The sequence below is a fragment of the Sciurus carolinensis genome, chromosome 5 (assembly GCF_902686445.1).
Source record: "Sciurus carolinensis chromosome 5, mSciCar1.2, whole genome shotgun sequence".
NCBI lineage: Eukaryota > Metazoa > Chordata > Mammalia > Rodentia > Sciuridae > Sciurus > Sciurus carolinensis.
In genome coordinates, this window is record NC_062217.1 from 146685719 (window position 1) to 146703103 (window position 17385).

Consider the following 17385-nt stretch of genomic DNA (forward strand, 5'->3'; position numbering starts at 1 on the left):
TGATGACTTGTTCTGGTCTTCCTGAGGCCCACGGGGACTGTGCTGCTGGGGCAGGGCAGCCTCGAGTCCCCAGGGCCTAGGGAGGTCAGGGACATGGGCATCCACTCACCAGCACTGGCCGCAGCGTCCACGAAGGTGCCGTTGCCCTGGTTGTGGAAGAGGAAGTTGGGCCCGTTCTCATTGTCACAGAAGATGTCGGAGGCGCTGCTGCTGAGGATGGGGCCCACGCTGACACCCCGGCCCCCTAGGAGAGGACGGGGACCCACAATGAGCAGTAGAAGCAAAGCCCCAGGCCTGCCTGGAGGATGGGTTGCCTCTGAGGCCTGTGAGAAAGTGCCATGGAGGTGCCTCAGAAGAGCCTTGAGGGAGCCTGACCTTCTGGACCCTTCCCTGAGCCAAGCCTGGGCTCACAGTTCCACAAATCCGATGAGGATGAGGCCAGGGAGGAGCTCCAGTGAACCACCTTGTACGGGAGGGACGATTCCAGGCACAAGGTGCACAGAGGCTCCGGCCCCTTCCCTCCCCTTCCCTTCCCTTCCATGAGAAGCAGGTGCACCACAGTCACCTTAAACCCAGCTCTATCCATGCCATTTTTGCCAAGTCACAGGTCCCCGATAGCCTCCCCCACTCCCACTCTGCTTTCCTGCTTGAAGAACCTACAGAAGCAGGCTGTGCTGTAGTAGCAGCCGTAGGTGCCAGCTATAGATACAAGGATGCTTCTTTTGCTTTGTCTGATGTAGTGAGCAGTCATGTTCATCAATAGCGAACCGGCTGAATATATGGTGCTTCCATATGGTGGCTCATTCTGTAGCTAACTAGAAAGACCGTGTAGATCCATATGTATTGACTTGGAGGAGTGCCCATGATGTATTGTTAACAGAAAGAGCAACTTGCCAAGTAATGATATTTGTGATCTTACTTTTATTAAAACAATAGGAAGAAACGTGTTGACTGTACATGTTTGTGCAAGCCTGTTTGAGTTTGGAGGAAAGTTAGGGAGGTCACGTTTATTCAGCCGTCTGCCTTGGTGGGGTAGGACTGGGGGAGGCAAGGAGAGACGGCAGTTGGCCTTTTCTGTTTCTATTTGGTTGGTCTCAATAAGAATTGCTTCTGTAGTTTGAGAGAGAAAAATGCAACAAAGAATGTGTGTGTGTGTGTGTGCGCACACAAATTTAAAGAGAAAGAAATCAAGCCTGCTCTACATTAAAATTTGAAATCTCCAAGATTAAATTTGAGTTACCCATGTTCAACCTCAATATGTCCTGAGCGAACCACCCCTTACCAGGAGGTTTCAAATAAAGCCTTAGCTTGCCAAACCCCAAGTCCTCCCAGGAGATGATAGCTGTACTAGGCAGACTTTCCTTAGGCGTGGCCCCCAAACTGGAACCTCCATGCAGAAAATAGCTCAACCAGAAAAGGACACTGATTCTAGTGATCTTGGGCAATTTAAAGTATCATTTGAGCCTCGGTTTCCTCATCTGTAGAATGAGGATAATCTGACCTGTCTTTTCTTCTTCAGGGTTTTTGAGAGGATCAAGTGAGATGAGATTAGGATATCAAAAAGATGAAAGATTACAAGCATCCTTGGGGACTTGGAGAAAAGGAACCTTTGTATGTTTGCATACTCTCCATGGGAATGTAAATAGTACGGTCACTATGGAAAACAGTATGGAGGGTCCTCAAAAACTTAAAAACAGAACTTGCCATATGATCCAGTGATCCCACTACTGGGTATACATCCAAAGGAAATGAAATCAGTATGTTGAAGAGACATCTGCTGCACCATGTTCAATTCGGCACTATTCTCAATAGCCAAGATAAGGATCAACCTAAGTGCCCATCAACAGATGAATGGATGAGGAATGCGAGGTGTAGCTACACAATGAAATATTACAGAAAAAGAAAATCCTGTCATTTGTGGCAGCATGGATAAGCTGGAGGACACCATGTTAAGTGAACTAAGCCAGGCACAGAGAGACACATACCATATGGGATGGCTCAAATGTGGAATCTAAACACTGAATTGATAGATGCAGAGAGTAGAAAGGTGTTACCAGGGGCTGGGTGAAGTGGACAGCTGGGAAAGATGTGATGTTGGCCAAAGGGCACAAAACTAGAGTTAAACAGGAGGAGTAAGTTTGTGAGAGCTATTGCACATCATGGCGACTACAGTTAGTAACAACACACCGAATGCTTGAACTTGCTAAGAGAGTGGATTTAAGTGACCTCACCACAAACAAGTGCTAAGTATGTGAAGTAACACTTGTTAATTAGCTCAAGTCAGCTATTTGGCAACATACACACATTTCAAACATGAGGCTGTGTGTGATAAATATATACAATTTTTGATGTCAGTGGAAAAAAAAAATGGGTTGCGGTATATGAAAGAGCTTGTGGTCCCTACGGCCTTGCTGCTCAGAGTCAGGCCTGCGGGCCAGCTGCAAGAATGGCATGGAGAGCTTGTTAGAAATGCAGAACCTCAGGCCCCCCTGGACTCCGGACCTGTATCCTAACAAGATCCCTGAATGTGCACATTCAAGTTTGAGACATAAAGTTTTATAGTATAATGTTATACTGACCATGAGATAATACACTGACCACTAGTGATAAGAATGGTTAGAAGCACTCCAGAACGTGATTTTTTAAAAAATGAATGAGAACTGTGTGACTGTGGGTCAGGCCCTGCTCTCTCCCCATCCCTCCAGCTAGGGGTTTCCCCAAAGCGACTGCTAACTTGAGAAGGGGGCTCTTTGGGCTCCTCGGCAACTTCCATACTGAGAGATGCCCTGGGGGAAATCACAGGGCCCTTCTCATCTGTGCAGATGAAGCCCAACCATCAGGGCAGGCACTGGGGGCCAGGGAGGCAGCGTGGGGTGAAGGGCACCGTCTCTCTTACTGCTCTCCTGGTGGAACTACTTGTCACACCTCTGGGCCTTTGCCTTCCGGGTCTCTCTCCCATAGTCTGATTAGCTCTGGTGAAAGTGGGGCCACTACATTCCCCTTGTTCCTGGGAAGCATCTACCGAGACACAGCGGGTGGGGCAGGGCAGCTTCCCGAGGTCTTTCTAGCAGGAAGGGTGCTAAGCCTCAACCTGGGCACCGCCTCTGCCCATTAAAAGAGGAGCTGCTAAGTGGCTGCTGGCAGCCGTCCCTGCCCTGGTCCTGCCAGGCTCAGCCCAGGAGCTGGCTTCCGTGAGAAATCCTTGGTCTACTCAGGTCCCCCGGAAATCCCAAGTGGGATTCAGGACTCGAGGCCTTGCAACTCCATCCTTCTTCCCCGCTCGGGCATCCTCCAATTTCCTCTCTGACTCTGGCTCCCAAGCTGTGACACATTCCCTTCATTTTCTACAAAGCAGGTTATTTCCCTTTTGGACAAATTTCTAAATCTTTCTAATTAACTAATTGGGTTGGGTTGAAGCCTTGCTCCATTTGTAACCTGTAATTACTAGAAAATTGCCATGGTAACCACACTACTAATTAGCGGCAATTTATTGCCATGGCAACCGGACCATAACAGAGATGTTACCCACAACTCCTTCTTGGCAAGTTGGCCGCACAGTTGGGGAGCAGGTGAGTCGACAGACAGTTGGGGAACCAGCCTCTTGGGCACCAGCTCCAGCGGCCTTAGGATGGGGTCCAAACTGGACTCCCAGGCAGGGCAGCCAGGTGTCTGTATCCCACGTTGATGTCACAGAGGAACTTCTACTTCCAAAGGGACATGTAAGTCCTCTCCAAACCAACAAAATGCACCCATCGTGGCTGCAGCCTGCACTCCTCCTCCTGCCAGGTTGAAGACAAAGCTATCAGCAAGTGTCTTCCACCAGGACCTCTCTCCTCCTCTTCCTCTGTCATGCCCATCTTTTCCTCTTTCTGAGTTTTGGCACATACTATCTGGGTCTTCCAGAGGGCAGTTTGGAACATCTTCATTTAACCTTCAACAACCATATTCTAACAAGGAGCTGACTCCACTTTATATCAACTACTTCTTTTATATTTGAAGCCAGCACATTCTCTCAGGGATGAAGAGCGGGTGGGACTGGAGAGACCCATACTGGTGGAGGGCCAGACCACAGGACTGGGGATCAGGAAGTCGGAGTTGGAGCTGTGTGACCTTGGGCACACCACTTAACCTTTCTGGGCTTCTGTTTTCTTTCCTATGACATAAGACTGGCAATAATAACAGCTCCTTCTCAGGGCTGTCATAAATATTAAGTGAGATGATGTTTGGAAGTTACCTTAGAAAATGTCAGGTGCCACATAGTCATTAGTTGGAACTATTTACCACCTGCTGGGTGAATAATAGCACTTTATTTTTCCCCAGCACTTTCAAGTTTCAAAGGCCTCCTTGTTGTGCTGGTGGGCTTTGAATGTTCCTCCGTGCCCAGCCCTCCCTAGGAATTCTGCTCACTCTGCCCACCAGGTTGGGCGGGAGGAAGTGCCCTTTGTGGCCCCTACTTCCTCTTGCCACTCTGCAGCCCTCCCTTGATGATCTGCACATCCCACCCAAGCCCCCAGGGCAGCCTTGATTGTCCTCACAAACTGCACCCCTAGACTTCTGAACCCTGGAACTTTGGTAATGCAGACTCAAGTGGGGCTCAGGGGTAGGTGATCTTTGTCTCAGGCTGCATCTGGGCTGGCTCTGGGAGGATGGGGTGGCAGGCAGGCGAGGAAGGGAAAGGTGGTGGATTGGGGCACAGGGATGAAGCAGCCTGGGGGTTCTTGATACTAGGGAAAGGCCTCAAGGTTCTTGCCTGGCCTCTGTCTCTCTGGCTTCAGGAACTTGGGAAGCCTGTTCTCCAGGCCCCAGTCCCCTGTCCTGTATGGGTGGGGGAAAGAGAAGATCTCTGAGTCTCCCTCCAGTCTTCCTTTCAATGAATGCATGGGGACAAGCACTTTTGAAGCTGCTTCCCACACTCTCTATCCCTGTGGAGGCTCTGATGTGAGGCCCATCAGCCACAAGACTTGGGCCCATGGTATTGGTCTGTGGAAATCTTGATAGAAATATGGTTATGGTGGATACCAAAGTCTACCTGCTGCTGAGAATACACAAAATATTGTAAAAGAGTAGGGTGAGGATGGTTTCCCATCTCAAATTTTCTGGGAGATTTGAAAGCAAAGTTAGCTTGTGTGGGTGCTGTGTTGGCCTCAGTGGGTCTTCAGATGCTGGGCAGGGTCAGGCTGTGCGGTTGCATCGATGTGGAAGGTGCTAGACAAAGGTGCTCTGGCCCTCCCCTTCCTGCCCTGGCTCTGCAGGATTTTTCCCTGGATGGTACATTTCCAAAACTTGGCCACTTGACAGTGCAAGAGAGAGGGGTCCCTCTTGACTGTGCCCATCCCCCACCAGCAAGGAGGCTGGAATGAGCAGGTTGAGGTGAGGAGCCAGCACAGGAGTGGCAGGAAGAATCCCTCTGGTGCCAACGGCTCCGTCCTATGTGCCAGGTGTCATGCACAAGTACATTTGTCTCTGCACACCCTGAGATGTGTTTCATCTCCACCACTTTCTTTCTAATTGAGAAACAAAAATTTATATACTTATCATGTATATCATGCTTGGAAGAATGTATACATCGTGAAATGTCTCGGTCGAGCTGGTTAATGTGTGCAGCACCGCATACCCGTCATTTCTTGTGGTGAGAACACTTAAAATCTATCCTCTTGGCCATCTGCAAGACTACAATGCATTGCTATTAACTGTAGTCACCACGTTGTGCAGTGTCCCTCTGGAACCTATTCCTCCCGTCTTAAAACGTGTCTTCTTTTGACCATCATCTTCCCAGTCCCCGACCCCCAGTACCACTTTCTAGATGAGGAAACAGGCTCCTGGAGAAGCAGTCATAGCCGCTGTGCAGTGGGGTCACAATTCAAATCCACATGCTTTCTCCCCAGCCTGCTTCTCGAACATTTCTGCTGAAGTCTCTCCCAACAGGGAGCGACTTGTACTGGCATGTTGGGGGTGTAGCCCGCAGTGACCAGCCATGGGCTTGACATTTCTTTAAAATCTCTTGTGTTAGCTGAGAAAAATGCATACAGAAATAACATTTCTATTCTACAACACATCTATGTTTGTTTTAAAAGAAAATGACATCCTTTTTCTGACAATCTTCGAATGCATCTGACACCCCAGGGAAATGGTCCCTGTGTATCCTGGACTTTGGGACCTTGGCAGGTCTGGGCTGCATTCCCACAGGTCCTGGCCCCTGCTGAGGAGCCTGTCACTCCAGCCCCACCTGGGCCTGGCTGTCAGACTTGGTTGTGCTCCTGTTGAAAGGCTGCTGCTGGCCTGGGAAACTGGGGGGTTCCTTGGCCCCCCACGCTGCGGCCCCAGGTTGTGCTGCTGATGGGGATCTGCCAGAAGGCCTCAGCTGGGCTTCAGGCCTCTCTGTCTCCTCTAATAATGACTTCCTATAAATCAGATCTGCCCTCTGCTTGTTCCACACTGCTCCCAGCCAACGGCAAAACTCCCCACCCGACATCATAAATCCACCTTCATTTTCTTTCCAAATTTCTTTTAAGGCTTCTTTAATCATCACCTTGCAGCCTGGGCAGATGCTCCCTCAAAGGGTGAGGCCAAAATGCAGGGCTCCCGGGGAGGGAGTGAGGCCTGGGGGAGAAGGTCCAGAGGGAAGGAGGGAAGAAAGCTGGATTCCCATAGGTAGGAAGGGGCATGAAGACACCACGGGTGTGACCCCGGCTGGAGGTCAGGCAGGGGACACAGACAGAATGCCTCCAGGGCAGGGGTGGGCCTTCTTCCCTTTGGTGTCTCCAGTGCCTACAGTCAGGGCTCCCTGTGGTCAGGAGATGCCCAGCAGAGGGCCCTGGTGTCACTGTCAGGGCCCCAGGAGAGAAGCATGTGCGGGTATTTGTTACACACAGCTGCACTGCCCGTGTGCCAGGCAGAGTGCCAGGAGTGCCCCACGTTGACTGCCTCTCATTTTCTAGCACCCACATTGTGAAAGTGAGAGCGCTGTCACTGGGAAGGTTCCTGTCTGCCCACTGCTGCCTGGACCCGAGGGCATGGCAGGTTGAGAGCGGCACCTGGCAGCCTGCAGCAGACCCGTCCTCTGAGCTGTTGGCTATCTGGCTCATTCAAGGTGCTCAGAGAGGCTGAGGGACATGCCCAAGGTCACAGGGTGGCAGAGGCAGTGCAGGCGGCTTGGTTCCCGCCTTCCCCCTCCTCTGTTCCGTGCCAGGCCCTCTGCTGCGGTGGACCCAGTTCTCAGAATTCTCATGCAGGGTGGCTTCCAGCACTATCCTGGCTCCAGGAACCCTCAGCAGTTGGAGAAGTTGGGGCTTGCGATTTTCAGGGGACAGTGACTCTCCAGGGGCCCTTGAGTCCCCTGAGAGTGGTCATTATGGCCACTAGATGGCACTGTGACCCAGCAGAGCAGTGGTGGCCGCCAGAATCAATAGAGTCTGGAGAGGAGACCTCCCCTCCCCCTCCCGCAGAGTCCGACAGCTGGTGCACGGACAGCGCCATTGCCCCGCCAGCCACTGCAGTGGCCGGGCCTCCCCCTGCTGCCCTGAGCACCCCCAGCCAGGCAGCTGCTTCAGCCCCACAACCTGGGGTCTGAGCACCGATGCTTTGGTTGCACTCCCAGAGCGTGCGGGGCTTTCCCCTTCACAAGTCTGGAGGAGAATTCTCAAGCTGGAGGTCATCAGAAAGGTCAGCTGGTTCCGACAGGTTAGGCATCAAGAACTGGGGTTCTAAGTGCTAGTTTTCTACAAATCTCCTATGTGACCTTGGGCGAGTCCCTTATCTATGAACCTGTTTCTTCCCTTGGAAAATGGAAGGTTCTCCTAGATACAGACATTCTATGTTGTGTGGCCTGCCGGCAGAGCAGAGGCCTAGCTCCCTGAGTGCACATCTGGCCAAGCCTGCTTCTCTCCCAGCCTGCTCAGGCCCTGCTTTTCCCTGCTCGCTTCCCTCCCGGCTTTCCAGACCCCCTGGCACAGACCGGTGCTGAGCACTGGCCACCTGCCCAGAGTCTCAGCCATCAGGCTGGCTCAGCATGGTGGCCCTTACATTTGGGGTGCATTCCTGGGGCTCCAGGGGGCACTGGGGGCTAGTTTTCCAGCCAGATGTCCATGTGTCATTAGCTGAGTGACAAGGGGGGCTGTAGGGTAGTGTTGGGGGGCTTGGTGGGCAGGAAAAGGGTGGGCTGGGGAAGGCGGGCAGACAGAATAGTAACTTGGTGGGCCAAATAGGTTCTTGTCAGCCAAATGGCTTCTGGAAGTCTGCAGAGCTGCTCTGATGTGTCCTCTGGGCACGCCAGCTGCCCTAGCCTCCTCCATGCTTCCACAGAAGCTACGGTCCCCTCCTTGGGCTGCTCCATCCTTCCTGCACAGCCAGGCACAGTTGGCTGATGCTTCCATCCCATTCCTGCTCCTCAGCTGTCTCGGCCCGGCCCCCCTGGCCCGGGTTCCCTGCCAGCCCAGCCAGCATGAACAATGCCCCTTCATGCTCAAACCTCCTGAATTCTTCCATTCTGTGTACAACACTCTCTCCCAGCCCTTACCTCCCTTCCATCTCATCATTCTCAAGTACTCCCCCCCCAGCCCGCCCCCTTCTCCTGCAAGATCAAGGCACTTAATTGCCAAGCCAGCCCAGTGCACAGAACTGGGACGTACTCAGAAAAATTGACGGTACCAATCTCGGCTGAAGCGCCTGCATGTTTATTCCTTTTCCCAGGGAAACGTGGTTTATTACTGACACTCAGCCTTTCCGCGGTACATTCACGCGCCGAGCTCTTAGGCACTTTGATGGGGCTTGAGCTGTGTAAACTATTTTATTGTCTAGTCATTTGTCCCCACAAACTTTGCCAGACAGGTCAACATTAATCTCCACCTTTCACCAGGGTGGAAAGTTAGCTAGAGAAGGGCATAATAAACTCCGGGGAGGCAGGGACAACCTTTTCTGGGTAGGACTTTGAGATTATGCCACCAGCCATGTGTCTGGAGGCAGGGGGATGGTTCAAATGAATCCTCAAGTATCCTTCTGGCCTCAGGATTGGGATTTGGGCTGACCGTGGCTTTGGAAGTCTCTGTAGCACAAGTTGGGGTGGGTAAATGGTCAAAGTTGGGGTGGGTAAATGGTAAAAGGTCAACCAATGAGAATTTCTACACCTGAAGTTCGGGACAGGTGTGAGTAAGGCTGAAGCTCCTGTGAGGAGTGTTGTTATAGCCCTGGCTTCTAGATGTTTGGCACCCAAAACAGGAACTGGATTGCTCTGCCATCAGCAGTCTATTGGCAGATTATCAGAGTTTAGTCAGCAGCCGTGCTGGAATTAGAAAAACAGCCTTCCCTCGAAAGATCTCCCTGTCAGAGACTCTGACAATAGGTCCCCCATCCAGAAAGATGAGGGGGGAGCGTGCCTTCAGAAAAAGTGCTGGAGAGGTTCTGGAACAAGAACACAATTCTTTGAGCTCAGTTATCCAAGACGGGACCCAGCTGAAGCTTAGGGATTTAGCACTCAATTCCTGGCCGCTTATGTGCAAGTAAATAATTTCATCTGCTATTTGGCAATAAAGAATGCTTTAAATCTTGGATTTTGTGATGGGTCCCTTTTCTCCTACAGAACCTGCTCACCCGTCACTGGGGTCACTGCTGGGAATGGGGCACAAGGTTCCAGGGAGAGGATCATATGGTGGTGGTCTCACCCCACTTTCTGGCAAACTCTTATGCCTGGTCCCCCAAAGCTCACACCTGCTAGATGTCACATCCACCCTTGGAGAGACATTGTTGGAAGAACCTCTTGTGCATCGTGGGGTAGAATAAAGCCTTCATCCTCCCCTCCACAGGGACATGAGCTTACCCTGTCCTTGTGGTCTCTGATGGATTAGACTCAACTTTTCAGGGCCTGGACCCCAGCCCTGCCCCTCTGCTTGCAGCCTCCGTGTCCCTCTGCATACCTGTGTATTTGCTGACCCCAGCCTCAGCAGCCACATCTCTGAGTGCCAGAATGCCCCGGGAGAGGTCGCTGGCTTCGGGGTCCATTTCAATGAGGGCATCAGGCCCCACGTTACCATAGGCATAATTGGCGATGTAGATAGAGTAGCGTCCAGAGCCCTGAGGAAGAAGGGAAGGAGGTGAGTGAGGAGGCCCATCCCAGCTGTCCCAGAAATCACCCCCTCCCCAGGACCAGAGCTCCTGTCTGGGTTGGGTTCCTCTCTCCAGGGCTACAGCTAAGGCCCTGCAGGTTGTACGCACTACCTCCCCAGGGGGCCTTTCACACAGGCTGCTGTTTGAGTGACGCCTCCCCAGGCGGACAACAAAGCAGCCCTGCTTCTCCTTCTATCCTGTTCCAGAAGAACACATCCCTCCCTCTCCCCCACAACCACCTTTTTATAGACAATTTTCTAATGTGCCTCCCTCCAGCTGAGCTCTCTCCAGCTGCCAGCCAGGGTAGCTGCTCAATAAATATTTGCTGATTGATTGATCTACCAATTCCCATTATTCTCAGTCTCTCTCTCTCCCATTCAAGCCCACTCCAGCCAAGATGACAAGCAAATTCCGGAGCCCTCTCCCTCTCCTTCCCTCCCTATGCTTCTTCATTCTTCTATTTGGTAGCAGGAGAGGGTACAAATTTGTGGGGGTCTTCCTTCCCTCTTCCATCTCCTTCTTCTCCCCGTATTACCAGAAAGAAATATTTGATTGCTTCTGCCTTTATAATACTGTCTCAATTTTTTCTCCCTTGGCATCCAAGAGAAGCCCTGGGCACCAGCTCCTCTTGCTGTCGCCATTCTCTTCTGTAGTCCAAAGCATTGCTGATAAAAGATTCTTCTCTCCCTGTTATTATAATGGCGTTATTTCTTCAGTGGATGCTCCCTTCTTCCCAGGAGATCCACACAACTTCTGAATCAGTTTTCTAGTTTTCCTTTTATACTTTTCTATTACTTCTCCTCTGGCAAATATTTCTTGAGCTTCAATTATGTGCAAGGTGCTCTACAAAAATGTACTGTGTGAAAAGCCCCTGTCCTTAGGTAGCAGCAAGTCTAGTTTGAAAGGCAAGACATGAAAAAGGACACAAGAGAAAATGTTGTGCTTGAGGCAACCGGATTGGGCTGTCACCCTCTTTGCTTGCTTCTACTTCTTATCCAACAGCACCATGAGAACCTTTGTTCCACTGTCTGGTCACTGATCTCTCGTGTTCTTACGGACCATTTTCTTTGCAGAAGCTGATCAAGAGTCACTTTGATCTGTGTGATGGGTGGGTGAGGACAGGGAAGGAGCTTGGGGTCTCTGGGGGACACAGAGGCATCAATAAGCACACAAGTGTGTGGCAGATTCTGTGCAGAACTTCTTGGGGGCACAAAAACGGTGCTCCTAACACAGAAGCTCCTCACCATGGGAAGTGCAGAAGAGGTTTCCTAAGTGGACTCTCGGTCAGGTGAAGTGGAGGAGAAAGAACCTTCTAGGCAGAGATGAGAAAGAATGGTGTATGCAGGGATAACACAGGCGTTGGTTCAAAGCTGCTGGACTGTGAAACACAGGGTGGCAAGTGTCAAGTGACGACTCTGGTGAGGTGGTGAGGCTACTCCCCTAGGACTCTGCCACCCCTCTGCCCACACCCAGTGTGGGTTACCCGAGTCTCTACCCAGCTCCTGGGGAATCTATGTTTTACCTATCTTGCTACTCAAAGTGGTCCTTGGACCACAGCATTAGTGCTATCTGGGGCCATGTTAGAAATACAGAATCTCAGCCCCTCCCAGGCCTGCTCAATCAGAATCTGCCTTTTAACAAAATCCCACGAGTCCTACGGAGAAACTGGAGTTTGAGATACACTGCTTCAAAACATGCCCTTTTTTTCTTTCTTTTTTTTTTTTTTTTTTTTGTGCTACTGGTGATTGAACCCTGAGCTACATCTCCAGCACTTTAATTTTTTATCTTGCTAAGATATCTTAGGTCTTGCTAAGTTGCCCAGGCTAGCCTTGAACTTGGGACTCCTCCTGCCTCCGCCTCCTGAGTCGCTGGGAGTGCAGATGTGTGCCATCGCACCCGACTAAAACATGCCTTCTTGATTAAGGGAGAACTTTAAAAGTTTCTCACCCATGGCAGGAGCTTCGAGTGTGGGATGGATGGATGAAGAGTGGATGAAGGAGGCCAAATGGGAAAGTGCGACTCTTACGAACCATTCCTAACCCCACCAGCTGTTAGCAAGCTCATCAACAAATGGGCAATTAAGCCCAAATGGACTGAGATGCACTTTGCTAGAAATTAGGAGATTTATAAATTTCAGTTATACCTAATTTCTTATTTCAATTTATTGGAGTGATAAAGCAGATAAACAGAGATGTGTTATAGCGGTAGAAATTGAAGAAATTCACATATGAACTTGACCATAATAATTCCAAGAGGGTGGGATGATTCCATGGGGAAGGAGGATATTTCTGGAGATTTTTCTGTTGCTTTAGCCTACATCAGAATCACTTGGGGGCCCCATCATTACGGTTTCTGATTAAGAGGTCTGGAGTGGGCCCTGAGAATGTGCATTTCTAACAAGTTCCCAGGTGAAGGGAATGCTGCTGGTCTAGAAACCCACTTGGAGAAGCACTGATCTAGGGCAATTAGCCTGGGTCCAGCCTCTGCCCTCCAACTGGCCCACATCCCTGGGCACATCCCTCCCCATCTGCAGGTTGCATCTCTGCACATGCTAAATGAGGATCATATTCCCCCTGCTTCCTGGCAGGGTTGTTGAGAAGATGAAATGAGACAACGTATGTGAAAGGTCTTTGAAAAGATAAAAATGCTATATAAACATGAGGCATAATCATTATCGACCAGGGAACGCTTCTTGTAAGAGATCGGCTTTGAGCTGAGTCTGGAAAGGTGGGTGAGTGAGGAGGCAGCTGAAGATAAAGAACAGGAGCTCAGGTGTTCCAGGTTTGGGTAGAGAATGAAGGAGTGCAAGGGGAGGGGAAGGGAACTGCTTGTGGTGTGGCGGGTTCCACAGCTCTCAAATTTCAGCCTGCATCAGAATTGCCTGCAGGGCTGGAGGAACCCAGGATGCTGGGCCCTGTCCCCCGTTTCCCATTCTGTCAAGTCTGGAAGATGGAGTGGGGTGGGACCTGAGAATTTCCATTTCTAACAATGCTGATGCTCCTGGTCTGGAGATTTCACCTTGAGATCCACTGACCAGCTAGGTAGACCAGATGCCCCTTGATAGGGGTTGTGGGGCTAAGAAGGAATGATTGGGGTGAATGCTGTAATACAGCCTGTGGTTAGAAACAGGAGTCTGATCATTTCACCCAGAGATGGGTAGCAGAGGGTATAAAGGTGTCTGTGGCATTTTGGGGCAAGCAGAGCTCAATTCCTGGCTTTGCCTGCCCCTTACCATGTGACCAATGTCAAGCTGCTTAACTGCTCGAAGCCTTAGTTTCTGTATCTGTGAAATGGTATAAAGAGAGCCTCTACAACATAGGTTTCTTAAAAGGACTCCTGCCATGCGGGCTGTCAATCACTCAGCACAGGACTGGGCAAGGGGTAAGTCCAGTCCAATAAGCACGAGCTGCTCTTACCATGGTGCCCATTACTCCTGTTTTCCTACACCACACCCCATTCCTCTCTTTCGGCTTCCACACTGGCCTTGACCTCTCCCTCACATTTTCCAGGCCCTAGGATGGCCAGGGTGGCGACTGGAGTCCAGCAGCAGCTCCTCCCAGGTCCACGCTGCCTGCCGGGCTCTGGCTTGGGAGGCTGAGAGGGAGCACCCTGCTTTGGTGCCAGGGTGCTTTTTTTTTCCTTTTCATTTCGCATGGAGCCTTTGTCCTGTGGTTAATTGTGTGGGTGTGCAGATGACCTTGTTAGGACAAAGAGTGCATCTCCTCACGATTAACCTTCACGCCCCTCCCACCAGTTCTCAGAGAAGTTTCGTGCTTTAGCTAGTGTGGGAAGCCTTTGTCCTGACCCAGGGAGACAGGAAGCCAGGAGGAGCAGGGCGGGAAGCTCCAGCTGTGGCCAAGCCTGGCACCCCTTTGCCCCTTCCCATTCTCTGGGGCTGTTCACAGAGTCGCCTTTCCATCCCCTCCCACCAGGCAGGAGTCCAGGTGGCACAGATTCAGGTCAGGGCTAAATGCAGCTTCGCAGCCCAGCTTGGCTTCTCCTCTCAGCACCAGCTTGTTAAGAAATAAATATTTATACCTGGCACCTGCCTTCTCCCAAGGCCTGGAGGCCCCTGCTGTGAAGATTCACGCTGAATCCCCAATCCCCTCGGTGCCATCTCCATCCAAAGTGAGCCCAACCTCTTGCCCCTGCCCTAGAACAGGGGCCAGAGATGCTCCCATGGAAGCAGGGCAGCAGCTGGGTCCCTATTCAGTGTGGCTGTTTATAAAGCCAAGGAGGTGGGTGGCAGGGGAGCAGGTGACAGGAGGGATAAATCACCTGCACAGCGAGCCTCCAGCTCTGGCTAGGTCTGCTGGGACCCAAGCCCGGGCGGGCGCTGCTCCCTACATGGGGCAGATGACTACAGCTGCTCCTGCCCTCCCAGCTCAGCCAGAGTTGCCCATTCATTTTGGGACGGGTGCCTCTGGGTAGGGGGCACTAGCAGGGCAGAGGGTGCTGATGCAGCTATCGATTTGCTAAAGTGCCTGCACACTTGGGCAGCCCCGCACTTGCCTCCCTCTGAGCCCCTCTGTGGTGCCTTCATCAGTTCCATGTGTATTTCTAGGGGGCCCCAGGGCTCCAAGCCTGGCTCGCAGGAGGCACTTGATACACGTTGGTTGAATGAATCAATGAACGAAAGAGCACAAGAGTTAGAGCTAGAAGGTTTTGCATCATGTCCTAACTGTGCCATCAATGTCTTTTGAGTCCCCATGTTAAGTTGGGGCTCAGTCCCCACAAGTGTCTGATGGATGCAATGATGACACCAGGCTGCTTCTTCACAGGTGGCTGGAAGGGCCCCAAGGGAGGAAGGATGTGAAAGGTACATCCGAACTCACCCTGCAAGTCTTGGTTGTTAGTATTTAGTACCTGCTTTGTGCAAGACCCTGTGGGAGCCACCCACAGTGTGCAGCCTTGGTGAGGCAGCTCTGTTGCCAATCTGTCACAGGACATCTACCTGGTGGCTCCTCTCCTGGAGCACATCACTGTATGCTTCCACTTCTTCCCAGGTCCCATGTGCCCCTGCACTCACCTTCCTGTCCACACAGGCCACAGAGCGTCCTGCAAACAGGCTGGCCACACCCCGGGCCACATTGACCTCGTCACTCAGGATGTCTTCCCACCGGTTATTGCGAAACTTGAACAATTTGTCCGTGTATGTGGCCACTCCTGGAGAGAGGAGGAAAGGAGGATCAGATTGGATGGATGGACCAGGTGCAGATTCTGGCCTCTGGGTGTGTCTCCTGGGACCTGTTGCAAGGTGGCTGGGACCACGCGGTTCTTAGCTTCAAGCAAGATCTCAAGTAGGTAGGACTCTGTATTTGGGGGTGCTTAGATGTTTTCAGCTGTGAACTTGGCCCTCTGGTTGGCTTAGGCTGAGGGAGACAGCCTGGGACAATGGTTATGAACTTGGAGTTTAGAGTAAGGGAGAGGAAGTCACAATTTCATTTCTGCCTCCATTCTACTTTTGGGTTCCAGATTTTGGGCAAGTTGCTTGGGATCAGTTTTTCTGTTTGTAAATGAGAATGACAATAAAAACTACAGTCAAGTTAACTGCAAGGAATAAACAAGATGCTGCCCATTACAGGTTTGGCACAGTGCCCCCCAAAATGGTAGTTACTATTAGATAGAAACGATTTTCCCCATTTTATAGATGAGCTACTCTCCAAGGTCCTTTAGAGACGTGAGTGCCGCACTGCAGGGGTTTGGTGAAGGTTGGTGACTCTGTAAGTGAGTGTGAAAATGTGTGAGCGTGACAGTGAGTGTGTGGCTGAGGTGTGCTTGCGAGTGAGTGTGAGCATGAGGTCCGGCAAGTGTGCAAGGGTAGGGAGGTAGGTGGAGCGAATTTGTGGGGGGAGAGAGTGTGAGTGTGAGGATGAGTGTGTGGTCGAGGGCACAGGGTCAGAGTGTGCAAGTGTGTGTAAGAGAACAAGTGAGTGGGAGGAGAGAATGGGGGTACAAACATGTGCATGTGGTGGGTGTGGGAAGGTGAGGGAAGGAGTGTGAGTGGGTGTGAGTGTAGGCTTGCCATGAGAGCCGTGGATCCCAGCCAGGGGAGGACAAGAGACCTCTAGGCCTCAGTTTTCTTATTTGTGAAAGAGAATGGCCGTGGCAACTGTGTTCCAGTTTACCACGAGGGTCTGAAGGGTGTTGTTTGGGGCTTCCTGAGACCTGGGGTCGCTCAGACGGGGAGCACCATTGGTGGGATCTGGAACTGGCCTCAGGGATGCTGACAGGATACGGAGCAGGGCCACCCTGTCCCTGCCTGCACTGGAGAGGCAGCTGAGGCCCTGATCCACGGAGGAGGGAAAGCCTCCTCATGGGGAGTGAGCCAGGTCTGCAGCGTGACTGTAGGGGAGCTTTGTGGGGAACCACAGGTGCAGGTCTGCCCAGCACTGAGTGGCTGGGGAGGGAGGCCCACAGGGGGAGCTGAAGCCCTGGTAAGCTCTTTATCCTCTTTTGGCGTCGGTTTCCTCATCTGAGAATCGTGATAAGAGCTGTGCCTTGTGCACAGCATTGCTGTGGGCATCACATGAGAAAACACACATGACGCCCTGGTCACAGGTCCTGCAGGCTGAGGCAGGGCAGTGACAGCTTCCCACCACCGCAGGCCCACGGCCCCTTGCAGACCCCCCCTGGATCCCAATGTGTCTAGAAGTTTAGATTTTTATTTTAGACAGGTAACCTGGTATGCATATCATTGACTACATAACACCCCAGCAGGGACTGGGGGTGGCACCCCATAATTAAACACATTAATATTTCTGCAGTTAAACATGAATATTCACGTTAAGTGGGACAAATAAAGCTTTATAAATAGTTCACATCAGGTCAGGCTATGTTTTGTTATCCACTGAGTTTCCCACAAACTTAATAAAAGCGTCTGAGGCTTCCAGAGTGTTTTGGATTTCAGGACTGTGGAGAGGGGCTTGGATTTGGGCTGCTGTCATCAGGGCTGTTCTGGAAGCAGTGGCAAGCTTGTCATCACTTCCAGATGCCCGGGGGCCTCTGAGGATGGCCCTTGCAGGCTTTCAGGTTTCCAGCCTTCACCAACAGCAAGCAATGCTTGTCCATCTCTGTCAAACCAGCGACCCCTTGGCTGGTTTGGTTCCCTCCTGAAATGCCTTGGTTACACTCCTCCAAAGCTTGGGTTGAGAAAGCAGCTGCTGGCAGCTGGAGCCGGCAGAGCTCTGATAGGTACCTCTGGATTCAGTGTGAGAAATTTCTGAAGCCACCAAGCTCCTGCCTCAGCTAGACGAGAAGGAAAAAATCGGCCCTGGGGTACTCGGT

General features: G+C 51.5%; 1 protein-coding gene across 1 annotated transcript in view; it reads right to left on the reverse strand.

Annotated features, from left to right (window-relative positions):
• The window catches only part of Crtac1 (cartilage acidic protein 1), a 134135-nt gene that overhangs the window by 24637 nt on the left and 92113 nt on the right, over nucleotides 1–17385 (reverse strand). The window contains 3 exon segments of the mRNA XM_047554395.1: nucleotides 110–244; nucleotides 9909–10065; nucleotides 15128–15264. Coding sequence (XP_047410351.1) covers nucleotides 110–244; nucleotides 9909–10065; nucleotides 15128–15264 — 429 coding nt within the window.